Source organism: Struthio camelus, chromosome 27 (assembly GCF_040807025.1).
Source record: "Struthio camelus isolate bStrCam1 chromosome 27, bStrCam1.hap1, whole genome shotgun sequence".
Taxonomy (NCBI): domain Eukaryota; kingdom Metazoa; phylum Chordata; class Aves; order Struthioniformes; family Struthionidae; genus Struthio; species Struthio camelus.
The window spans coordinates 4281306-4307557 of record NC_090968.1 but is presented as its reverse complement, the minus strand read 5'-3'; the positions used below and the strand labels follow the sequence as shown (position 1 = coordinate 4307557).

Below are 26252 nucleotides of genomic sequence, written 5' to 3'. Positions count from 1 at the left end.
TGTTGGGTGTGTTTTTTTTTTTTTTCCCCTCCCCCTAAAGGCACCCAGGTTACCCTGTAGCTTAGTGGAAAACTTGTCTGGATCATGCCCTGCTAGGTGATTAACTTCACATTTTCTGTGATGTAACCCAGAACCCCAGCTGGCAGAATTTGAGTCGACTTTGAGATCACTTCATCAGCTTGGTGTATGTATGACTGATTGCATGGATGCTATTGTGTTTAGTACGTTTGCATCTCAGACTTTCACGTTACTTTGTATTTTGCAGGTGCCAGTATTCAGGCCCATGGACCTCATGGTTGAAGCTAGTCCACGAAGAATATTTGCCAATGCTCACACGTATCACATCAATTCCATCTCCATTAATAGTGATTATGAAACATACTTATCTGCAGATGATTTGCGGATTAATCTGTGGCACCTAGAAATTACAGACAGAAGTTTTAGTATCTTTTTTTTGCATTGTTTTAGATGATGGGAATATTTGATTACCAAAAAAACCTGTTGGATTTCTTTTCTTTCATGAAGAGTTTTTGTATAGCATATTTCTCCATTTCCTGATTATTTCTCAGTAGCAGTTCTAATGACTTTTACTTCTGGAATGGAAGCTCAGCATGATTCCTTTGAGCAACATAAGCAGAACTAGTTGAAAAACCCATGTTTCACAGCATGGGTTTTTAAAGTGGAAAAAAGTTTAAGGTTTCAAGTTAGATGAGCAGTTTTGGAAGGCAACATGACAGTAAGCTGTCTTGAGAAAATGATCTTGACTTTCAGTAAGAAACAAGTCTGATAGAAGCAGTGCCCTTATCCCTATCTCACCTTAGCATCTGTCATGTTTTCATTCCTTTTTACTTTGTAACCTTTAACTTCATCCCCTCTGGTATGTGCCCCTTAGAATGCTGTAGGCTGTAGGCTCACAGGAATATGTATTCAGCCCCATTGCTGGGAACAAAGATTTGTGGACAGATAATTCATTAAGAACCTGAGCAGAAATCATACATGCCTTCTTTATAATACAGTAATAAAATTAGAATTTAAGCACAATAAGGTCCTACCTGGCAAAATTTGGGTGACAAACTTGTACAGAATTACTTAGTGCTGAAGTATAGCAAAACATGTAGCTTGCTTATTAAAAGCAAGCTTTTGCTGCTGTAAGAATTAACTTCAAATTGATATGGAATGCAATGTTACAGTTTTGCATTCTAGACAAATTGTGGGACTTCAGTTTCTATCCAGTTTGTGACTGGGCCACGCGGTCTTTGGCACAGAAGTGTTGTCCTGCTTCCAAATTTCAAACTTTTTAAAATTCCGTTTGGCTATTTCAGATAATTTGGTGATTTGGAGAAGCATTAGGGAATACGTTTATAAAGCTGAAAAATGTGTTGTGAAAACTGGAGACACTTTCTTAACAAAATGCTGTAGATATTGTAGATATTAAGCCTGCCAACATGGAAGAGCTGACAGAGGTGATAACAGCTGCAGAGTTCCACCCAAACAGCTGTAACACATTTGTATACAGCAGCAGTAAAGGAACGATTCGTCTCTGTGACATGAGAGCATCAGCACTCTGTGACAGACATTCAAAATGTGAGTTCTGCCTTCTAGTGTTCATTCTCTTGTGGAATTTGATATTTTGCTGTTAGATGAAACTAAGCAACCAATAAAGTGTATGCTAAAACATTAAACAGAAAGTTGTATGTATATTGTATTTCTTTAGTATATTTAAATAGATCTAAAACCTAGCTAAGGAGTTAGATTCATTCTTTTCCAGAGTAAGAGTAGTGATTAACCTAGTAAGCAACTTAAATGGGGGAGCCTGCCTACACTGTAGGACTAGGAATGGCTTCCTGCAGACTTTAGCTGATAAAACACTAGTTTAGTTTGATGCCTGATCCGTAGCTGTGCTAGTAGTCTTATATATGTGAATGAAGCCTCAAAATATTAGCAAGTACTGCATTTATTTAGAAGGTGACATGGTTTGCTGTTAAAATAAAACAGTTCAGAGTATAGCAATTGTATCCAGTCTTTCACACTGAGAGGTACTGTGTATAGCACAGGAAGACCAGCCCACCAGGGCAAATGTATTGTGAACATTTTTGCTTTATTTGGGTATGTCTTATGTTGGAAGAGACTCGAACATGCCTCTTCACGTGGCTATCTTATTTCTGTACAGTGTTTGAAGAACCAGAAGATCCTAGCAACAGATCATTCTTCTCTGAAATCATCTCCTCCATATCTGATGTCAAATTTAGCCATAGTGGTCGATATATGATGACTAGAGATTATCTATCAGTGAAGATCTGGGATTTAAATATGGAAAACAGACCTGTGGAAACATACCAGGTATTCAATGAAAATGTTAAAATGTTATAGGCTAGAAATGCACATTTTTGAAGAGGCTGAGCCTTGCTAATAATCTTGATCCACCAATTGAATCTTTGTCTATAGACCACTGTGTCCAGACGAAGCATCAGTGAGATGAGTGGGTTCCACACATATGCCAAGGGGCCTTACTATTTGCAGGTGGCTTACATATCCAAACACAGGTTTTGGTTCTGCATAACAAGTCTCCCTCTTAGACAATGGGAATTTTAAAGGTAATCTTCCGCCATAAGATAGCATGTTTGTTTTAGAGGCTTCAGTTGACTTTATATTCCCCTGTTCTTTCCTGGAGAAATGGGAGGCAAAAAATGTCCTTTGTGAGAAAAAATTTTCCTTTGGGTTTTCAGCTGACACTGAAAGCTTGCTGTGGTGGTGTTCAAGGGAGTTTACAAGAAAACTTCTGAAGGGTTCCTCTTCACCGTCCATAGGAAGATGATTAGTCACTGCATCATGATTTTTAGAAAGAAGCAAACTTTGATGGACACTTTAAGACTTCTAAAAGAGTAGTTAGAAAGCTGCCTACCATGAAGCAAATAACGTGTATTGTGACAGCTGCTCAGAGAGGGAAAGCGTTACGAAAAGTTGCCGAGTTCTGGGAGACGTATCTTTTCCCCGCCCCAAGTGACTTGCTACTACTTGAGTTCATTTAAAATCTCTGTGCAGCAGAACATATTAATCCATGCATCTGTTAATTGTGCTCTTTATCCATACAGTCAAAGGAGGGAGCTGTGTATGCCCCTCTCTGAGTAAGGGGATAAACATGGCTGTCAGATGTATAATTATTTTGGAACAGAATCTATCAAGGTTATTTTACAAACGTGTCATGTTCATTTTCATTCAATTTATCTAACTAATCTTTTTCCAGGTGCATGAATACCTCAGAAGTAAACTTTGCTCACTGTATGAGAATGATTGCATTTTTGACAAGTTTGAATGCTGTTGGAACGGATCAGACAGGCAAGTTCAGTTCTTCTCTGTATGCGTTTAAGTCTTGTTAATTTGGGGAGGAAAAGACCTTTCAAATTGCCTATTTTGAGAAGCATGGCCTCACCTATCTATCTCTGTTCTTGGACTAGCCTGGATAACAGTAGTACTTTAGGATTCGAGCGTGTGTATATTAGCCCGAAGTTATAAGTGTAGTTTAGGATTATAGAGAATTGTCTTGGTACACTAAATAGATGTAGAACTTGACTAGAAGTTAGAGATTCATCACTTTGCCAGAGTGAAAACATTAATCAAATGTTACACTTAAAAACTGAAGAGACTGATATATTATTTTCAAAATAATATTTCACCAGAGCTTATTTTCAAATGCAGTGTTGTTACTTTTTTCCTTTCTTTCCCCTCTTTCATCTGCAGCATTGTCATGACAGGATCTTACAACAATTTCTTCAGAATGTTTGACAGAAATACAAAGCGAGACATCACCTTAGAGGCATCACGGGAAAACAATAAACCCCGTACGGTTTTGAAGCCACGTAAAGTTTGCGCAAGTGGTAAGCGAAAGAAGGATGAAATTAGTGTCGACAGCCTAGACTTCAACAAGAAGATTCTACACACAGCCTGGCACCCTAAGGAAAATATCATTGCTGTAGCTACTACAAACAACTTGTATATATTTCAAGACAAAATGAATTAGGTTTGGCATTCCTAACTGAAGAGTCCACTTCCTGCATAGTTGAAATAGTTGAATCTAGCATTTGTACCTGTAAACGAAAGAGAATGAGAGAGGTCCATTATGGCACCCCTTTCCAGTGTTTAAAAATGTGCCATATGACAACACATTTTTATAGCTACATGGAGAAAGCTCTGTTGATCTGTCACTGTGTTCTTCTCCATGTCTGCTAGCCATTTAGGTGAGGATAGGGCACTTTTTAATTTAAATGACTACTTGCACCATCTTGCCTAATGGACTAGATTGGACTGTATCAACATTGGTTTACTCCACTTTTTATGCCTTCCATTGTGATGACGTCAAACACAGGGAAAGCCTTCAATCATGCTATGGGATTTAATTGTGTAACCTCATTACTGTATCATTTGTGGCCCCTTTTTTTATTAAATACAGCTCATTCTTGCTGTGGCTTGTAGCATTCCTCCTCCTTCTGGCCTCCTGGACTCCCCCTTTCCCTTTCATCCCCCTCCACCTAGCCCTGGTGGTGGTGTATAGAAAAAAAACAAAACAAAACAAAACAAAATAAAGCACATGAAATGGGTCCGTTTGGCGTCAGTGGTAAAGGGGGTCTGTGTTGCAACAAATGTTTTAATAAACAGTTGACTGTAATCACTCCTTGCCATGTCTGGCACCAAAAAAGAGAAAATAAGGAGAAAAAAAACAAACTACTGAATAAAAGTGACAAAGAATGGAGAATCTGTTTTCTTTTTTTAATCTACCTCTTTATACAAATACTCTGTGTTTTACCTTAGATGCATGAAAATAAAAAGATGTTTTTTGTAATGATTTTAACCAGTATTAATTATTTTTCATGGGAATGAAGAGAGGGAGGGATCTCATAAGTATCTGCATTCATTCATTCATGAATGACAATAATACTAGCCTTAGTATGCATTGACCACTTCCATTGCAAAACCATAAAGTGCTGTCAGATTTTGCCATAGTCTGAACTGGTCAGTTACTGTTCAAATATCCTTAAAGATTCTTTGTTTTTTTTTTTTTTTTTTCCTCTTAAACTATTGCTTAAGTTGGAATGGGAATAGAATTTGTATGTTTAAAATCCGTTTTATGGGATTTTTTTAGTTTCATCCCGATTTCTTTAATGCCTCGTTCTAGGATACAATAATGCCTCGTTTAGAATATGAAGCCCCCCACGGCTTTTTTAAAAGTTGTTTGAATTCTTGTCTAGCAGTATGATGTTATGTAGTACAAAATATCAAGTGATTACATAATTACTAAAGTGCATTCTGAGATGCTCTATTTTCTGTATTTTGTTGCTATCAGTAACTGAGTGGAAATGTAGTTTACCATGCAAGTGTTTCTCCTGGCTTTTGGCTTTGCAAAGTTATTGCACTTACAGACATTTTAAAATGGTGCAATGATCAGAAAATACATGGAGTACAGAAGCTGCATGAAATAAGTGTTCATAGTTATTTGAGCAATTTAAACTCTTAAGCAAATAAGACTTATCCAAAGATGAACTAGATATTGATGCTTTATAAGGCTCACGAGTTTTTACCTCCAGATGTTTTTGCTAATTGTGCTTTTCTGTTTACTCTTCCTTCAAGGAAATTTTCAGAATGGAGTTTTAAGTCATAGTGAACTTAACTTGACTGGGAAGACTTTCACTTTTCAGTTAACTACATTTAAATTATATCTGTGGCTTAGTTATAGGTAGCTATTGCAATGCCTCCATTATTTGATCAACTAAGATACTGTTTCTGCTGTAAAATTATGGCTGGGTTAGGGACTGTTAACAAGACTACTGTTGCAAACACTTTAATTTCATTAAGTCTTTGTGCTGTGGTTTGAAAAATGTAAAAATTTTAATATTTATTACATCTGGTTCTCTTAAATACGGTATCTCTCTTGTAACATGCATGCCTGACCATGAGCCTTTGTAAGGAATTTACCTTTTTTTCACCTGTTAGCCTTGCAAAAATGTAACAGCCCCCTTCCCCTCCCAGCCCCTGGGACAGCAACTGTTTTTTGAATGAGTGAATACACTTCTGGGCCCTACTCCTACTTATATATCACGTGACTTAATTTTACTCAAACGAATATACTTCCAAATAGTTAAGGAAACAACTTGTTGAGTAATGTTAATCATGTGCATAGGTGTTTACAGGATCAGGGCCAAGTTTTATTCACTACCTTATCACAAGGGCAAAGAGGTAATTAGACATTTCTTTTGCACCAGAGCTGGTAAAATTCATCTCCGTTTTGCGAAGAAGGGCATAGGTTTAATTATTTCTATTTTGGGAAGATTGAGGGTTATGGCATCAAGACTGCTGCTCTTACTTACATGTGTTACCTGTATATCCTGAATGATGCACTGAATACCTGAAAAGTTACAGACACAAAGGGAAGCCAGGATGAGAAGATGATGTAGAACTGAACAGGTAGACTTCATGTAGAACAAAGTGCAGCCTTCTAGCAATACTTCATTCAAGCGAAACTGCCTCTTGGACCTCAGCTGTGCATGCTGGTATGGATTCAGGGTTTTTAAAACCTAGTCTTGGGGAAAGGTTTTTGTTTTATCAGTAGCGGTGATCCCTGGCATGTCACTTGAGGTCTAATCTATCCTCGCCAAAACCAGCTGCTGACTGTGGTGTCATAGTATCCAATTAGATAAAATTCTCTAAACACACTGTCCATTGACATATGCTGTAAATCTTATATTTTATTAATAAAAAGTATGCATAGACTACCTTTTGTCAGGTTGCTTTTTATCCTCTTCCCCCTACTACCCTCTACTTACAGGCATTTCTGAGATTACTGATCTCCCCTTTACTTCATGATGAATGAAACCCCATTTTACTACCTTCTATATTTTTTATTTATGGACCTTTAAGTGGTGGGTTTTAAGGTAATTCTGCTCTCTTTGAACATCTACAGAATTGCAGAAGAGCAGCTTTTCCATTTTAGTGGTCTCTCCCAGCTCCCGGTAAAAATCATGCAAATGTTGGATTGTCAGTCTTTGAATACTGGACCAAACACAGAAAATGAGTTCTGTTCCCTTCCACAGTCTCTCTGGAAGCCAGTGATACTTCTTAATTACAAAAACTACCTCTTTGATGTTTTAAGGGGTTAGTTTTACTACCTGCAAAACCACAACCGTACTTTAAACCACCATGAGACTTCCTGGCAACAGCTAATGTTCAACCCAAGTTGGTTATCTGACTAGTATAATTCTGAAGTATAGGCAAGATCCGTGCCCCAGAGTTGGTGCTGATGAGGAGAAAGCTGGATTCTCCTCTCCTGGGGAAGTGGTGTTGGTAATCTGACAGTTCCCAAATGTAACCCAGTGAGTGGTTTCAAAATAACTACAAGGAGTAATGTTATTATGGAATACTTAGATTCCTTTTTTAATACATTGGGCTGGTCTGGAATTGGGTGTTCTCAGGCGTGGCATAGCTAGGAAAAGTAATTTCCTGTGCGCTGGTGTTACTGTTTTTCCTAGCTCCGCATCTCTGGATGTAGGGGTATATAGTCTCCTAACATACACTTCTGACTTTAGTAGAACAATAGATGTTTCCTTTTGCCCTTTCCCGTTTAATTAGCTGTTACAAATCAAAGGATTGGTGTATTGATTGATTGATGGGGAGAACTGTGCTGAAAATGAGACTGCCACCTAGTAACTACCGTTGTCTTGAATGATTTGTGTGTTTTCTCATAGCAGGTGTCTTTTATTTAACATAGTATAGAAGGGCTTGTTTTTGTAAAGAAAAAAAAAAGGGCGAAAGTGGTGGAAGAAAACAATAGAAGTGGCTGGAATAAAAACAGTAAGAATTTCTTTCTGGTGTGATATAGCTCAGAGACCAAGAAACAGAATGAATTACTGTTTCACTACCTCTACACAGTCTACCTTTGAATTCTAACACTCTCAACCTTTAGCAGACAATTCATCCCTTGTTTTTCAAGAAAAAAAGTACTTGGCAGAGATGGTTTTTTTTTCCCCTGATGCCGTTTTTTCTGTATCAGTGTTCTCCGCTAGGAGGCAAAACGTTGCTGAAGAGAGTGGGTATTTTAAGAATATAAGGCATCAAGATTAAATTTTGTGACTATCCCTAGTGGTCTTCTTTGGAATGGTCAATTGGTTGCAAAGACCAGTGCATTTGACCTGTCACTGCTAGATATAAAATCTCAAGAGTATTTCCACTATACATCATCACTGCTTCCAGGACACAGAAAATAGCTTAGGTGCAGAAGATAGGCTGCCTTTGTGTTTGCCTGCCTGATAGCCAGACATCATACTTGCTATTATAAACAAATATGCTGTTTTATTGTATTGTTCTACTATCAAAAAACAATAGGAAAGAAGTACTTGGTCTTCTATACATTCACGCTCAGGGGTGGAATCCATCTTAGCAACAAGTTACCATTTTTTCTGGTTTGGGGCAAGGAAGTACTAAATAACAAAATACAAGGTAATTGCTGCATCTTTAAGAAGATTTTGAGATAGTTCTTTACTTAAATTGCCTTGAACATATACAATGCCTTAGAACCATGAGCATGAAACAGTGGTGTAAGTTCAGCTCAGCTCTTTGAGATAAATCAGGTGGCTTGCTGTGTTTGACTTGAATCAACTTTAAGGCTTTATAGGAAAACATTTTAATTCCACTTCGGTACAAAAGGCCTTTCTCTGCAGTTGACAGCCATTGTTTCTCTTCTGTTGTCATGTAGCCTTCTGCCCCTCCAACCTTGCTACTGTAATAGCATTTTCCATCCAAGGATTCAAATTACTTTACAAATGTTAATTACATCATTCAACTGCCATAAGGAACAACATGTCAAGTGGTTAAAACATAGGGCTGAAAGTCAGGAGTTCTGAATGCTATTTCTGGCTCTGCATTGACTCACTATAATTTTGATTAATTTATTTCTGACTCAGTAGTTTTAATAGTCCCACTTTACTGATAAATATTCATGCCAAAAGTATTACAGCAAATGCTTCCTGAATGATGGAGATGGCAAATATTCATATACCACTCATCATGCTAGCCTGTGATTGTAAGGATTACAAAGTAGGATAGGGGCTCCCTAGGCAGGTTTTCTATTCAAGATCAGAAATAGCTCATTGTTCTGATTCCAATCTAGAATGTACTAAACAGTATTTGCACGTTAATCAGATTTATCAGCTTTACATTCAGTTTGGCCCCTCTACCTGTAAACAGACCTTCTAATAAATTAAGTTACTGACTTCTTTTCCCTTTGTACGTAGCTAATTCTAGTCCAGTGATAGCCACAGGACATCCAGATTTTCCACTTAAGATCAGACATTTGGTACAATCATTCAGGGTATTTAGTCATTTTTATGAGAAAGAAGATTTTGTTATGACAGATTTCAAATGTCCACATTTTAGGATACGGTCACCTGTCACCAGCGCAGATCAACGCAAGATGAAAAACGGTTGATACTGGTATTCCAGCATGGGATGGTTGTGACAGGAGGAGACACGTGGTTCCTTTCTGTAGCTTGAAACAATTTTGACACAAACAGAACGCAAGTGCTTTCTTTGGATGTCTAGTGGGGAGATAATGAAAGAATGAACACGAATGGAAATGGAGCTGCACGACTCCATTTCAGTCTCTGACGTTATTAATATCACCAAACGTCTACTGCGGATACAGTAATGGAGAAAACACAATTCATATTCTAATGGCTGTTGATGTGAGGGGTTTATAATAAAGACTCCTTTATTGCTGTTCGGAAGGAAGATGCTTTTAAATACTTGTATGAGTTACAGAAAAAGTTCCATCAAAAAGATTATAGGCCTCAAAATAGACCCTGACATTTAAATGATGTCAAATGGAATGAAGCTAGTAAAATTGATTTCTCAAACTGTGAAGGCAAATTAAACAATCTGTGATTAAGTTATTCTCACTGGTTCTTTTTGTTAGAGGATTTAAGTTAAATAGATTAGCAACACAAGAATCCTAATACAGGTTCTGCTAACTGCAGTACATAACATATATGAAAACTCACTCTGCCTTGAGGAACTGGCATTATTTAATTTTCCAGATAATACTGACTTTTATCTTGAAAATTAGGTAATTTATAAGAACCTTTTATGTGTATATATAATCACTTCATGAAATCTATTTTGAATAAATAATTGCTACAGAAGTTACTCACATATGACTGAAGAAACCTCACAGCAGGTTATGGTAGATGATAAAGAGAACTATCTTTGCATCTATATTTCATTGCATTTGAAAGTCTCTCCTATGGAAATCCAGTGTTATTCCCATTCCTGGTTCAGCAGTAGGTGCATAAATAGCCTGAGGTTGTCTCTCTTCATTTTCATTTTGAAAGGAACCTGTGGTGCCCACTAATGATAGTTTTACTTGTTGCAGCTGTACTCTTTTGTGTTTCAATCAGGAACAAGTCCAATCCTGCTATAGAGATGCCATCTTCTCTATCTTAACTGTCGGGCAATAGTGAAAAAATCTACCGTGCACTTTGTTGACTTTTGCTTGATCATAGAAGAGAGGCTTACTTGCCTGTTGAACACTATAGTTTTAGATGGGTATTACTTATAATTTTAAAATGGTGAGTGCCTTCAGAGAGTCTTCACTATACTTAATGGACCTGTAAGTCGGCTGTAAACTATCTGTGGCAAAAGCAAGACTGATGAGAGGGGAAGAGAAGCGACCGGACACTCATACCATTGCGCTGTGGAGGCTGGCCAGGTTAACCCCTCATGCTCAGGGAGGATTTGCTGTCGTTCCCTCAATCACAAACTCGTCCGAGTTGGCGGCTAGACGGCGGTCAGCAAAGAGCCGTGAAGGCTGATGGCCTCTTTGGAAGCCTGCAGGGTCCGAGGCCTGGAGCGGGGCTCGAGGCCCTGGGGCTCGGCCTCAGCTCAAGGCGGGGGAACGCGACCAGGCGTCTCTCCTGACAGGAAAGGGGTGCCCGAGAGTGAGAGCAGTCTGTGGGGGGGGGGCTGGGCCGCCACAGTCCGCATCCCCCAGCGATTTTGCCTCGGGGTGGAGGTTTGCGCCGCCCCCGCGCCTCTTTCCTCACAGGCCGCCCGCGACGCCGCGCGCCCTCGGCGAGGCCGGCGGCGCATGCGCAGCGCCGGCGCGGCCGCCGCGGGACGTGCGCAAGCACGGTGGGCGCCATGGTGCGCGGCACGCGCCCCGGGGCGGGCGGCGCGTGCGCGGCGGCGGCGGGGGGCGGGCGCGGCGGGGCCCGCGCGTGCGCAGCGGGAGGAGGCGGAGTGGCCGGGCCCGGAGCGGAGTCCAGGTTTGTTGTTGTTGTCCCGGCCCCAGCGGCTCCTCGGTCGCTTCTGCCGCCGCTCCTGCGCCGCCATGTCCTGCCCTCAGGAGCCGCCGCAGCACAACAACAACAACAACCCGCCGGCTGAGGGGACGCACACCGAGGCGGGCCTCAACAGTGAGTGCGGCCCATATTAGCCTATGTAAATGAGCGCGAATTGAGGGGGGGGGGAGGGGGAGGGGGAGGGGTGTAACGGCTGCCCGGGGACTGCGACCCCCTTCCCCCCTTACCTGGGCCGGGATTGGTGGAGAACGGGGCCGCGCGAGCTGCCTGGGGCCAATGGGCGGCCGAAGGTGTAGTTGGTTCGGCTGCGTCCACCGCGGGGGGCGCTGAGGGAGAGGAGGGCGGCGGAGGAGGAGGAGGCCGCCTGAGGCGAGCTGAGGGGCCGGGGGTGGGGGGAAGGGCTGGGCCCTACTGGGGGCTTCGTGACGGGGAGCGGGAATAAAAGAGGTGCGATGAGGTGACTGGGGCCCGGGAGTCGCTGGACGTGGGGCTGGGAAGGCAGAGGGTGCTGTGGAGAGAAGAGGGGGGCGCCAAAAATGGGGTGAGAGGTCGGGCTGGAGCGTGAGGCCGCAGGGCGAGGGCGGGAAGGAGCCGGTGCTCGCTGTGGGGAGCGCCGCGCTCAGGGGTGTTAGTGCCTGGGCTGTAGGTAGGGCTGAGGTGCCAGGCTGAGGTGAATGGGCCACGGCGAGCGCGACCAGAGGCAGGAGTTAGCGCCCTGGGCCGGTGCGAGGTGGGGCGAGCGAGAGCAGGTTTGTTTTGTAGTTGAACTAAGTTTATTCAGTGGCTGGTGATAACAGCTAAGATGGGGATACAGCAGGGTAGGGGGAGGAGCGTAACTGTGGGAATGAGTTTATTCAGTGGCTGAGTCAATAACACTGACGTGAGCTATTTTCCTCTATATCCGGCATCTATGTCAGCTGCTCTGCTGCATCCTTTTGTTCCCAGGATAACGCTAGTATGGCACATCGATGGTTTTTATGTAGGCTCTGGTACTTGTTTGGCTTTTTCCATGTTTTAAACAGCTATTTAAACGTGTATTTTCATTTGTTTTTAAGTACCAAGGATACTGCAATTGAATAAATGAATAAAATGCATTAATGATTAACTATCACCTTCATGGTTTACAATGAAGTTAAGCTGACGACAAAATACGTTGGCTAGTTGATCTCCTGTAACTCAATGGGAATTGTATGAAGGAAGAATAAACCATGTTTATTTCATAACACGACTATTGTGTTATGGTAACATTACATCTTATGATGACTGTGGAACTTTACAACAATATGTTCCCCTAAGTTAAAAGGTATCTTTAGCAAATTATTCGGGGCTGATAGCATATTTAAATAATAGTTATTTTGTGTTACGTTTGGAGCATGCTTAATGCCTAACTTGATGCCTTATATTTAGCTTATAACCTGTAATCTTGGATGCTTCCTCTATATTTTGGTACCTCCTTTTTATTTTCTGTTAGTACATTAACTTATTCTGTGGAAGACCTTAATCGGCTTTAAGATAGGAGCACCAAGCGATGAGCGCACTGTAAGCCTGTGCTGGATCTGCCCACATAGATCTTATTGCTGGATCAGCACATAGAGGCTTAGCAAAATCAATATGATTACTGGAGGCGGTGAACACAAGGTATGAGAGGAAATGTTTGATGATCTGCGCTCTGTGAACCAAACAAATGCAACCAATCGGCTTCATGTAGGCTTAGTACTGCTTTCAGAGGTTCAGCCGCTCCACAATGCTTTGGTGTTATAGGTATATTTTCTGCTGTTACACAAGCTTTTCCATGAACCTTTTCAGGCTAATGAGTTTAGACATTTACCCATTTTGTTTAGAATGTAATTTGTGCGTGTTTAAGGCTTTCAGTCAAAAGTTCTCTTAGCCCTTAAATTGAAGGTCAGAAAACCTGAGAATTGAACTGGTAACTGAACCAGTTCACACAAAAAAGGCTTGCTCATTTTGGGAATCCCTAATGTTTCCTGTGTTTGAATTATTATAAAATTCTGTTACAGAAAGAAGAAATCCCACCTTAGGTGGGAACTCATCTAGCTCTATCATGAGAAATCTGCTAAATAATGATCATTGTGGGAACTTGAAGAGTTGCTTTTTTTTCCCCCTCCCCCTATATATAAAGGTGTATCTCATGGTAAAAGTGAGATTTCTTAGCTTATTCAGGTTGACCATGGCTCAGACTTGTTGCAAGCTACTAGTTTGGAGTATTTAAAATGAAAAAAAAGTCTTTGAATTTGTCCCCCCCCACAACAGTGGAATCAGAAACTGAGTAAACAAAATGCCACTCCATTTTCCCCATGCATTTACCTGCTACTGTCTGAACAGTCCACCAGTTATGAATTTGTAGTGAGTGGTGAGATCGTTCTTACGCTTTAGCTTTTTCTAAAAGCCATTAGATTATTACATTTCTTCATAATATTTTCCTGATATTTAAATTTCTCATGAAAGATTGCATTTAATTTATTATGCAGATGACTGAATACTGTTTCTCACTAGTTTGTGAAAAAGTGAAAGAAATCATTTTTCTAAAACACCATTGAAATTTCTTCATAATTGTTAATTATGAAAAAAGCGAGCATGAAAAATGATTAGTCTTACCTATACATACAGATTTTTTTCTGTAGTTAATATTAATTTGTACTGGAATATTTTACCTTAGAGCATGGACAAAGTTGAAATAATTTTGGAGAAAAATAGAAAAATATCATTCATGTAAACAGCTTTGGCCTTTTTTAGAAGTATGTATTATGTGATTTGGGGAGGGATGAGAAAGTAATGGTGCTCTTTACTGTCAAGTTGGAAATATAGTAAAATTAAGAGTTCTCACGTGGGTGATAAATGCAGCTTACTTTGGAAGGAAGATTGGGGCAAGAAGCGTTCTTTATTACTTGGTCAGTTTATTCACAAATGTCTGCTGTGCTAAGAAGCAGAGTTTTAGCTCCTGGAGTGAAGAGAAAGGGAGTAAGATATTTGCATGCATGCTCAGATTTCGTGTAGTCGTTCCTCCCATGTATCACCTAGACCTGGATTAAACATATTTAGAAGATACCATAGTAAACTTTTGTCGGCCAGGAAGAGATCTTCTGAACAGGGTATCTGAAACTTAGGGCTCGCTGGCTCCCTCTTAGAGACATTTTGTGGCTGCTGATGGGAGAATATAACATGCTTTAGCTTGGTGTCAGATTGAATTTATGCTTCCTTGAGTGTGTTTTGACTCATTAGAAGTGAGGTCAGATGGAGAACGTGCTGCTTGTCATGTAAGCTACTGCTTGACTTGTTGGGACTCTTCATTCATAGTTTAATTTGAGTATTCTTAGTATGGCCATAACACATTTTAGATAATTGGCAAGTTTTCTGAGTCAAGAATAAACTTTAATAAAGAATATATTTGTGCACAGGCTTCACTGCAGTGGAGGTCCATTTAATAGCTGTGTACTAGAGCTACCAGATTTCCAGTGGTCTCTTCTCTGTCTGGGTTACAAGAAGTAGTTTCCCTTGCATGTGTGTGTTTGCCTTATATTCTGTCAAGTTGTTTATCATTTAACTGTGTTTTTTTTTTTTCTATAATACATGTCTTTGCAGATCGCAAGTATTATCATTCTCTCAGTAGATGCACTCTACTCCAAAATGGTTATTGGGAAGCCTGTAGCCCTCTGCCCTGACTGTCTTCTAACTGCAGTTACCACATGCTTTTCTGCACGTGTGGCCTCTTACTGAAAAGGTGTTGCTACAAGGCAGACCTATGTTCCTGATTTATTTCTTGTAATGTGGCCTTTTTTTATTTTGAAATATAAAACCAGTGGTGGTCATAAATCTGAAATAATATTGCCTATGTTCCACACTGATTAATCTGACCAAAGGCTGCCTTTTCACAGTTAACACTTCATTATCTGAAAAACCCAATAACCAGTACAGAGTTGGTGTACATCTTTTGATTATGGACAAGAGCTCTGGGCACACCTTAAATTCCTTGATCATGAATACTGCTTGGAGAAACTAAACTATAAATCACTATGACTCCTAAGATTGAGTCTTATGCTTCCATGGTCATTGGCGTCATGATATAGTTAATAATTGGTGGTAAGGATAAACTCTCTGCTTCATAAAATCAAGTTGAAAATAGGTGAACTTTTAAAGACATGTACTCCTTCCTGTCGCTGATAAGAATTCCCACAACCAACGCTTTACTGCAAAAATAGATGGAGGTAGTTTAAGATGCATTTTAGCTGTCAATAAATCATTGTTGAAACTTAGAACCTAAGAAATAACTTTTAAAGAGCAATTTCAACTATTGTTTTCATGTATCTAGGCTTTCCTTTCTCCCTCTTTTTCAAATATTTTTACCTTTGTGGTGAAGGTGTCAAAAAACCAAAAATACCCAGAAAGCTCTCACCTTCAGACAGCATAAATTAAATTATACATGAATAGTGGTGTTATAATACACATGTGTGGAATCATTGCCTGATCAATAATGGGAAGTAGTGCTGGGTTGAAAACAGTATACTTTTGAAATATGGGAGATCCTTCTCTTCCTTTGTCACGGTCTTCTAACTTGAGAGCATTATTTACTCTTTGTATGCTATGCAGTATTGAAAGGAGAACAACACTAATCTTGAGGAAAATGCTGTGATTTTCTTGAGGTGTAGAAACTTTTAAGATAATTGTATGTTTCATTATTTTCTGATGATGTTTTAAGTAGTTCTCTGTATTCATGGCTAAGTCTTTTAATGAACTACTTGAAATAGTGGGTACATCAAATATAAATTTACTTAAAAAGATTATTGACGTTGTGATTGAAGACTTTATAATAGAAACAAAATTTAAAGACCTTTATATTTCCCTAACAAAGTTATTTGACAGAATGCAAATTTGTGAGGTCCTAACTGCGAATACTTTCTTACGTGGAGCTTAAGAAAACAGTTAAATGCTGGCATTTTATAACATAGAAAAATGCAGTGTAAACTTTAGTAATAAGTGCAGTAACTGTAAAAGGAAATCTCTCAACTGTTAGCCATTTCAAGCAAATAGGTATGCTCTGATAAATAAACTGGCTGTATGCTCAAATGATACTTGTTACATATCTTAATGAAAATACTAAGATCACAGTTGGATAGGGAATGTATTTAAATAAGTGGAGCAGATAGAAGGGTAGAGATCTAAGGGTGCCCCTCAGGACATTAAATGGTAGGTTTATGACTTAACAATATTTCCAAAACATATAAATTGAGAACGATTGTTTTTGGAAAATAATCTTTACCAGTATGTTCGTTTAGTTAATCTGCCCATTTAAATTGGGGGTGGGAGAGGACAGACCCTCGACCAACTGCAGAATACATAAATTTTTGTAGCAGATACGTTTATTGCTGGTAGTACATTCCCAGCTCTTTTGTCAGATCTTGGTGCATACAGTGTTATCACATCATTCAAATTACAGGAAAAAACCAAACAGAATACATCTCAAAACTTGTGGGCCGAGTAGGCTGTATACAGTCTTCCCTAGCTATGAAAAAAAAAAAAAAAAGGCTCAGCTGCTGGCCTTGAACTTACTAAGTGTTATTATCTACGAATTTTAGTTTTCCCTGGTTTTCCCACATTTCTCAAGTTTGTTACTTTGTTAGCAGTGAAGTCTTTTAATCTAACTGTGATGAAATGTAAGTAATCACAGTACTATAGATGTGTAAGGATGCATAGTTCCTACCTCCAGCTTTTGATAATTTGAATGTGAAATGACCCACTTGTTAAGGTTATGGTAGGATAGGTGGCAGATGGCACTGAATGGGAGATGTTTGTTAGAGAGCCAGGGCAAAGGAAGTTGAATGAGGCCAGCTAATGAGAATGGCAGTCTGCCTGATGTACATAAGAAACAGGCTGGTTTGAAGATCGTGGCCTTTTGGAAGTGGAGGGAAGATGGCATGTATAAAATTGAAGGTAAGGGAATTGTATAGGAGGAGGGTTAAAGAATGAAAAATTTGTTTCAAAAAGGAATGTAGAACAGGAAGTGGAATGATTAATATAATTGAGTGGTACATAGGCAGCTGAAGCTTCAAACTACAGAGAGAAATTTATTAAAGCATTTTAAGTGTTAATAATTGAGGAGAGAGGGGACACTTTGGGCTAGGTCAGAGGTAAATAGTAACGTAACTTTTGGGAGGAGGTGGTGTTGTTGATGAAATGGGAGGAAACATGTCACCCTTGTCTTCTGTAAGTGTTTATGAGCTTTTTCCCAGCAGCACTGTATGTTATCTGAATTCACCATATTCATGTTTTTTTTCCTGTGTGTAATTGATAAACTTAAGACAGGTTTTAGTTTCACTGCTTTTACTGAAATGACATCTGGCTGGCCCAACAGGTTCCTGGGTGGAGTTACAGATGAACGGCAATGGCAATAGCAATGATAATGGCAATGGGAAAAATGGAGGTCTGGAACATGTCCCTTCATCATCTTCTATCCATAACGGAGACATGGAAAAAATTCTTCTGGATGCCCAGCACGAATCAGGACAGAGCAGTTCAAGAGGTAGTTCCCACTGTGACAGGTAAGGAAATATTTGCTAAACTAAATATAAATTCTCATCACTTCCGTCCTGTAGACGTTACCTGAAGGATAGTGTTTTTTCACTGGCTTGTGCTTGTCATGCCCCAGTACTTGGAATACTTGATATGTCATGACAACTGACTATCAAATAAGTGAATTCACTTGAAGCCTGTTTCAAAAAAACGTGACTCGTTGTGTTTTCTCTTATATATGAGTAGTTAATCAGATGTAAAAGCTATTTAAAATTAGTTCCTGCTTGGTTTAACTACTGAAATGTAGTAGGCGCAAAATGTTTGAAAATAGACAAAACAAGTATTTCAAATAGAATGGTAACTGTAATAGAAAATAAACAGTTACTTAGCAACATAGATGTAAAACAACTGTCAGTAGTTAAGTACTTTCCAGTTCAACCAGAAATGTTAGCTAGGTGATGGCTGTATAGTTTCTTTTTTCTTTTACTAGTACAATGATTTTTTTTTCCCCATCCTCATCCACATTTTAAATGAATAAAGACATTCCATTTTTTCACTTAATTTTCCAGCTGTTAACTGGAACTTTTTGATAATTTTTTTTTTTATTTTATAGTTGAAATAGCATACAAGAAAGGGGAGGTATTTAGATATTTTATAGAAAAGTTCCTGGTACACTTTGATATTCCATTCTAAAAGTTCTAAACAGTAAGTTCCTTGTAAGTGTGCTTTTAGTTGTTTCTAAAATATATATATATATGTGTGTGTGTGTGTGTATGTGTGTGTATATATATATATATATATATATATTATTTTTTTTTATGAAAGCTGAAGTCAAGTTAAAAAGATGCCCTCAGTATTTTGATGGGTGAGATTAGCATCGCTGCATCGTATAGCATTTTGCCTTGTCCCTGATTTGCATTCTCTAGGGTTGTCTTACAGTCATGCTTCTGTAGTTGACAGATGGTAGTATGAAAAAAATGACATAATCATTTTTCTTCAGCCCTTCACCCCAAGAAGATGGACAGATAACGTTTGATGTGGAAATGCACACGAGTAAAGACAGTAGTTCTCAGGTATTTTCTTTGTTAACCTTTACAAGTGATTAACTTTTTAAAAAAAAAAAAACTGTCTAAATGTAGATATTGTACATAGATACTGTATTTATACAGATTAATTTCAGGAGTACTTGAGGGGTACAGCAAACTGTCAGTCATGTACAAAAGGTTTTAAATGTTATGTATTTTACATATCAAAATAAAATAAATGTATTAAACTACTGCTTTTTAGCAAATAAATTTCTTTTTTTTTTTTTCGTTCTGAGACACTAATCTGGTCTATTACCTGCAATACAAGCAAAAAAATTATCTAAATGTTGTTTGTTCAAAATTTGGAGCTGTTCCTTAGCCATTTGGATAAGACTGTTTACTTGTCTTGTACTTTGTTTTTGCAGGGTTTTTTTTTACTTAATCTTTTTGATTAGAAATATATATAATACTTCTCTGTAAATAGGTACAGTAAATAATGTGAATTTTTGTACACTCAAGGTTATGTCAGTTTAATTTTTTTTTTTATTTGAAGAGATTGTTTTCAAAATAAAGGTTTGTTTGTTTTAATTAAAACACATTCCAGAACAATTATTTGTAACAACCAGGCAGGGATACTAAGCTTTTTAAGGCTTACATTCCATATTAAATGAAATGTCTCTTTTAGAGACCTACAGCTTTGGGGTAAGGAAAGAAGAGGCTCAATCACTAAACTTGAAAAATGCTGTGTTCAGTAGCAGACATGTTGTTTAACGCTGTTTCAAGCTGTGTGTGTCAAACCAGTTTTGCTTTTGAAATATAAATATTTCTGCACAAGAGATAAGGATGTTCAATTTATTGCTTTGTGGATAGTCAGTTCACATGACTGTGAGTAATCTCAACTATACAAACTGAGAGGAGGCTAATGCTGAACACTTGGTTTGATCATTTAATGGAATTTGCTGTCTTTGGCAGTATAAATAGAATGCAGTTCTGAAAGAATGAAACCTTGCATTTAATTTTGTCAAAGAATTGGTGCAACAGGAGGACCGTTGCCTTTCTGCCCTGTAGAGAGCCTGTAGAGGGTCTGAATGAAGTCTTTTGTGGTCTTTGGTTAGGACTGCAATCTCTCTTTTCTGATTGTTCTGTTTGATAACTGCCATTACTGCAACTCTTATATGGTTCCTACTTTAATGTTTTGAGTCATATAGTTTTATTTTGCTAAAGGTAACTCAGGAAACTGTTTTTATACTAAGGAGGATTTTGGTTTGTAGCAATGTCGTTTTGTGCTAGCCAAAGAAATGGCATTCCCCGCTCGTCTTAGCCATTTTTTTCCCTAGATGTTAACATATCAGATATTGCACTTAGTGGTGTAACATTAAATCTTTGGGTCAAAAAATTATATGGAGTGTTGGCCTTTACCTACTGCATTTGGGACCCACACAGTAGAGGCCTCTAGTTGCAAGTAATATATGTTTTATATACTGTAGTAACTCCTTTTTAAAAACTCCAAGTACCAGTTTTGAAACACTTTTTTATTTGGCTGTTTTTCTACGCTTTTCTCCACATGCTCTACTGCTCAAGTCAAATACAAACAGCAAAAAATATAACTTGATTGTAGGACTTCTTTAATTGTTTAATATCTTTTTGCGCAATGCCGTTTTATTTACAACTAGGATTAGATCAGCCTCTCTAGTTTGAAACAAAAAAAATTTTTTACAATGATGTTTATGTCCTGGATAAAACAATTCAATCGGAGATATACTGACCTCTGCAGACCATCCTGTTAGCCTAATAAAATCTCTTCTAAATAATCCTTGCTCCAAGAACGCTCGCTCGTTTATCAGGTGCCAACATTTGGTGCTTATCATTTTGGTCGCTACTGTCGTTGGTCTTGATTTAATACCATAAGGAATATGATTGAGTGTTACAAGGCTTGTACCATGTATATTTGCAGTCTGAAGAAGAAGCAGTGGAAGGAGAGAAAGAGTTGGAAGTTTTGAAGAAAAGTGCTGACTGGGTATCAGACTGGTCAAGTAGGCCTGAAAACATTCCTCCTAAGTGAGTTAAACTCTTTATTAATGAATATTCCTTTTGTATGAATGGAAGAAGAATCATGAGTCACGCTTGCATGGAATTACTCTGGCCATCCAAATAAGACCATCTCAGAAAAAAAAAAAAAATAGATTGTCCTTGGGGAGGCGATAAAAAGTCATCGTAATTAAGTGTGAAAATCCTAAGAGCATCAGAATTAGCTTTTTGTTGAAACTGATATAAATCTACAGTAAGCTGATAACGTGGTTACTTTACAAAATTATAAGTATTGGGAGAGCTGGGTACTTGGAGCTGGGATTCATGGGATTTAGTTTTGGCTTATTGAATGGAATAGTGTTGGGCAAGTTTCCTAAATTCTCTGTACCTTTTTTTCTTTCTATGTAAAATATGTAATGTTCATCCACGGAAGGGGAAACGTTGAGATCCTTGAATGCAAAGCATTTTTATTAAAATAGAGGATGCTGTCTATATCTGGCAGACTTCTGTATCTCTGTTTGGAACAAAAAATGAGGCTCTTGCTAACAAATCACATCCTGAAATTCCCTCTCTCGGACCTACCTCTCTCTTCAGCTACTGCTCCCTTTGTCTCTATACTGTCTGTGTAAGTGGTCTCTCCACAATACCTCCTATTATTCTCTTTGATCCCTTACTCTATGTAAGGGATCTCTTGCTTTGATCTCTAGCTCTTTGTACTTTTAAAAAAAGTTCCTTCAGAGATCTATGCATTTGTGTGCAAAAGAAATCAGAAAAAAAAAAATCTTGCTAAATTTTCCCCCTCCCCCTTCCCCCTCTTCTTTCAGGGAATTTCATTTCAGACATCCTAAACGTTCAGTGTCTTTAAGTATGAGAAAAAGTGGAGCAATGAAAAAAGGTGGCATTTTCTCTGCAGAATTTCTTAAGGTTTTCATTCCATCTCTGTTCATATCTCATGTTTTGGCTTTGGGACTAGGGTAAGTATTAACCTAATTCTCACTTCAAATTTTGTATCTGACTTTGCTTTTCCATTTTACTAGTATTTCAGGTGCTTACCGAAAAAGGCTTTACAAAGAATAGCTAGATTATTATTATACCTTGTTCAAACTAAATTCACTACATATCTTTGCAATTCAGGAAAACTTTGCAGCAATTTGTTGTGCAGCTGTTTGTATGTTTTACTCCTGGAGAGGTTCCAGTTTCTTACATTGAAAATGCATAGATTATCATGAATTTGCAAGTAACCTTTGTGATTATAACGTGAGCCATTTGTTTATCCACCTCTTGTACGTAAATCCTTCATGTTACAATATAGGGAAAGAAGGAATAAAATAGGTGGAAAACTGTTACAAGAACACTTTGTACAACTAGTAACGCGGAAGTCCTGTGTGTGTGGTGCATACTCTGTAATTTTCAATGTCTAATACGGTGATTGTGTGGTATTACTGAAAGTTAAGTTTTGAAAACTTAAAGTAGATAATGTAGAATACTGTATGTATCTTGCAAGATCAGCTACTGCTCTGCTCAGCAATGTTTTCGGTGCCTGTGTAATCAGATGTAATCTGAGTTTGCTTAAATTCTTACGTTACGTTTATCCATCTTATATTCTTCTGTGATGGGGGCATCATATGATATGTACTTATAAATGTATTTTTTATTTAACTTCCTATTCTTTTGTTCCTGGGGTGTAATTCAAGTGTCTTTTTACATTCTTGTAAACTATTGACTAAATTAGTTGGATGGAACATGTGAAAGTGTCAGAAGACGTTTGTGCTATAGCAAAATTGTATGTTTCTGCGGCGAATTAAATCTTGCCTAGGTTTATTTGTTAGAGGTCAGCATTCGTTTAGGTCCACAACGCTCACTGTTTTAAAGCTCACCCCTGTCCATTTATAGGCAGTACTTTATTTGTTTTACCGTAATACCTCAGAGCGTTGCTCAGCTGTTCAGCAGCCCCCTGTACCACTTACTCTGCAAACAGAACACAAAAGCTTTTAGACTGAGGTTTTCAAATGAGCTTGGGACTGATAGAAACCCTCTTCCTGGACATTGATAACATCTCTGTCCTTCTAGGCTCTTCTGAAAATCTTACTCTTTAGGTAATTTTATATGAGAAGTGAAAACCTCTGGAAGATTCTCATCAAACAGGCTTATTTGAAAGACAGATTAGAATAGCCGAGTGCATGAGGACTGTTTCAAAAACAGGGAGTACTTCTGTGAAATACGATATGCCTTATACTTTTTATTTCAGCATCTACATTGGAAAGCGACTGACTACACCTTCAGCCAGCACTTATTGAAAGATGGAGTGCAAAACCTGGAAATCCACGTGACCTGTGAAGGTGTAATTGTCTCATTTAGTACATTTGACTTGAGACCATTTTAAGCATGACCCTGACTTCACCCTTTCTTTACATATCCAGGTTTTCGCTAACTCTTGGAATTCAGTATTGTGTTGGAACTCTGTTAAGGTGTTTCGCTATCTACCTTCTTTCCTTTTCTTCTCCCACTCCCCTGCCTCTTGATCTGCAAGACACGTCAGAGTTGCTGAACAGAGTTTACAACTGTCTATATGTTGCAAGGGCTTCTCTCAATGCAAAATGCCACCAGCAAATTTTAATTTCATCAGTGATGCTGTTGCCTCCGTAGTGCAACCTGACTTAAATTACAATTGTGCATGGTATAAATGTTGACTGTATTATAGTGATAAAATTAACAATCTCTTCAGAAGAAAATTATTATTGATTGGCGCGAAATGAATTCTGGTTTTGAAAAACAAGCTCATTGTAAAGTAAACTAAGAAATCACTGGCAATAAAAAATAATATTTTAAATTAGCTTTTTGGAGAATTCACTTAATCCTTTATATTGGCTAACACCATGTAATTTGCAGGAGGCAAAGACTGCATAAATTTTAAAGTAGGATAACTAAATCCATCAGCATATTTTAATATTAGGTAATTGTTGTAATCTTGTCTTTTCTATGAAGTCAGCTCCTTATTCCTAGTAGGAAAACCTATCTGATGCCTAGAAAATACTAGAAATATTGCATGTGAAGAAGCATTTCTTTACCTTTTTCTTAAGGGGAAATTTTAAATGTAGAATTTCCCTTCTAAAAGTAGTTTTAAATTAAGGAAAAACCCAACAGCTCTAGGTGTAGTTATACTCTGTATAAAAGGATATGATTCTGTTTGTTGTGGAACCATTTTACAATTATGAAGATATGGCAGTTTCAGAAGTTAAAGCATTTGACTTATCTTTAAGGGGGACAATCTTGCAGGTGCATACAGATTCAGGAGTTGCAAAGCTCTGAAATGTCTTCTGCAAATGAGTTTTTCAATATTCCTATCTCTCATTGTTTACTGTACAATCCCCTTTGGGGAGGTATGAAATCTGAAGGTCACTCGTGATGTCTCATGTTAGATAGAATTTTCACTAATGTTGTTGAACTTTTATCTTAGGGAACATTCAGCTTTGTCCTCCTTCAGTGACACTCTTTTTTTTTTTCAAAATGTGAAGCTTTAGTACCAAATTGTTACAAAGCATTGGGACATACATGTCCTTAAATAGATTTTTATTGGATTTCAGAACATGTAGCATGACTCTGAAGGATAGAATACTCTGTTGTTTTTTTATATATATATAAATATATATATAAAAAAAGATATAGACTTTAATACTAAGTATTTAGGGAACCAATGCTAATTTTAAAGCTAGCAAAAATCTCATTTAAATAAGAACTTTAATAGGCTGACTCATAGAAGATGTTAAGAAAATATAGTCAGCCAATTTGGAAAAAACAACTACCTATAATTGTCTGCTTGCATCAGATTTTTATAGAGTTGCTTATTTGATATAGCAGTGATCACTTGAAACAGTTGATGCATAGAGGCTAAATCCCAATTGAGATTTGGTTTAAAAGAACATAGCTCCCAGGAAGTGAAAAAGTTAAGTATAAATCCACTGCTAAGCTGTATTTATTTTTATTCTCTACTTCTGGATGCTGTTAGAGAATGCTTTCAGGGTGAAAGGGCAGTCTAACAATTCTGTTGAGACATCTGCTTTTTTTCTTCTAGTTGTGAATACTAGCAGCACTTGAGTTGCCTACAACTGCGTATTTGTTTCAAGTGTGGATATTGGGTTTCACCCAAGGTGGGGGAGGGAAGGGGGAAGTGGTGAAGGGTGTTTTAGATTGTACCAAGCACATCATTTTAGAGTCCTGCATAAATTGAGGGGATAGGTGAAAGGCTGAAACATTTTCAGTTCTAATTACAGCACCTTGTTTTGTATGGAAATTGGAATAGTGGAGAAATAGATTTATACTAAGTAGGGAGTACTTTCATTTTAAAAAAAAAAATTACCCCTTTGTAAATTAAAGAGTAATTCATCTACAGAATATCTGATAAATAATTTTACAAACTATTGACTAGAGTATCAACACAGCTTATATAATAGTTGAAGGAGCCGTGAAGTAAAAGTTGTGAAAAGGACAACTGAGGAATGGATACATGATCACTGTAACACTTGCTGTGATACAATGCAGTATTTATTGATACCCTACTGTAAGCTTTGGATGAAAGTCTACAACTTGTAGTTTTACAATGAACAGAAACAGATTGTTGTATAATTTGAAAAGGGGTTTGAACTATTGATAGTTGAAGTTTTAAGACAAATGTTGTTTAAAAAGCTTTATACCTGTTTACAATTTTGGAAAAAAAATGCAGGCTTCATTTTTCTTACGTTCAGTGAAAACTGGCCTAAAATATATGTAAATAGGATCAAGAAAAAAATGCATAAACTCGCACATTAAAAATGCAGCAGGCTAACTTAACTGCAGTAAAAACATTTACTTACTGTTTTAAAAAGTGAAAGCTAAAGATTGTTAGAAATTCAAATTTTTTAATTGACATTTGTTGAACTATTGGAGTTAACTGAGCCAAAGTGATTATGCATTCTTCATAGATTAGTTAGCACTTTGTAACATTATATACAGTTTACAGTACCTGTATAAGTTGTAGCTTATAAACATTTTGTGCCATTAAAGCTCTCACAAAACTGGTTGTCTGAAATTCTTCGTGCTGCGCCTCTTTTTACTTCTACGCCCTGCCCCGGAATGGTTTGTATAATGCTTTGTAAACCTATTGTATTCTGGGTTATGTGAACACTGAAGCTGAAGTTTAGATTGAAGTATATTTTTGGGTGGCTTGGTTTTTTGAGTGGCTTGGGATCATCAGCTGCTTGTCCTGAAGCACTTTAAAAATATTTCCATTGTTAGCAAGGTATGCCTGCTCCATTTCCTCCAGTGTCTTCTCAAGGAAAACTTGTTAAACAAAATA

The 26252-nt window shown here is 38.0% G+C and overlaps 2 protein-coding genes across 13 annotated transcripts in view; both read left to right on the top strand.

The window, feature by feature from the left end:
- Nucleotides 1-6762, top strand: part of PPP2R2A (protein phosphatase 2 regulatory subunit Balpha) — a 45798-nt gene extending 39036 nt beyond the window's left edge. For all 9 annotated transcript variants that reach the window (XM_068920640.1, XM_068920637.1, XM_068920641.1 and 6 more), the window contains 5 exons: nucleotides 266-443; nucleotides 1420-1584; nucleotides 2171-2340; nucleotides 3245-3336; nucleotides 3739-6762. In XM_068920640.1, coding sequence (XP_068776741.1) covers nucleotides 266-443; nucleotides 1420-1584; nucleotides 2171-2340; nucleotides 3245-3336; nucleotides 3739-4018 — 885 coding nt within the window. In that variant the 3' untranslated portion in view covers nucleotides 4019-6762. The remainder of the gene's footprint in view (nucleotides 1-265; nucleotides 444-1419; nucleotides 1585-2170; nucleotides 2341-3244; nucleotides 3337-3738) is intronic.
- Nucleotides 6763-11222: 4460 nt separating this feature from the next.
- BNIP3L (BCL2 interacting protein 3 like) lies at nucleotides 11223-25985 on the top strand. 4 transcript variants are annotated; one of them, XM_068920872.1, is made up of 7 exons: nucleotides 11679-11730; nucleotides 17154-17288; nucleotides 17710-17896; nucleotides 18868-18940; nucleotides 20847-20950; nucleotides 21745-21894; nucleotides 23169-25985. In XM_068920872.1, the coding sequence occupies exons 2-7, from the start codon at nucleotides 17177-17179 to the stop codon at nucleotides 23215-23217; spliced, it is 675 nt and encodes a 224-aa protein (XP_068776973.1). In that variant the 5' UTR covers nucleotides 11679-11730; nucleotides 17154-17176; the 3' UTR covers nucleotides 23218-25985. The 4 variants fall into 4 exon arrangements, with proteins under 4 accessions (XP_068776974.1, XP_068776975.1, XP_068776973.1 ...); XM_068920873.1 differs by lacking the exons at nucleotides 11679-11730; nucleotides 17154-17288 and adding an exon at nucleotides 11223-11456; XM_068920874.1 differs by lacking the exon at nucleotides 17154-17288 and having other exon boundaries at nucleotides 11655-11711.
- Nucleotides 25986-26252: the final 267 nt, after the last annotated feature.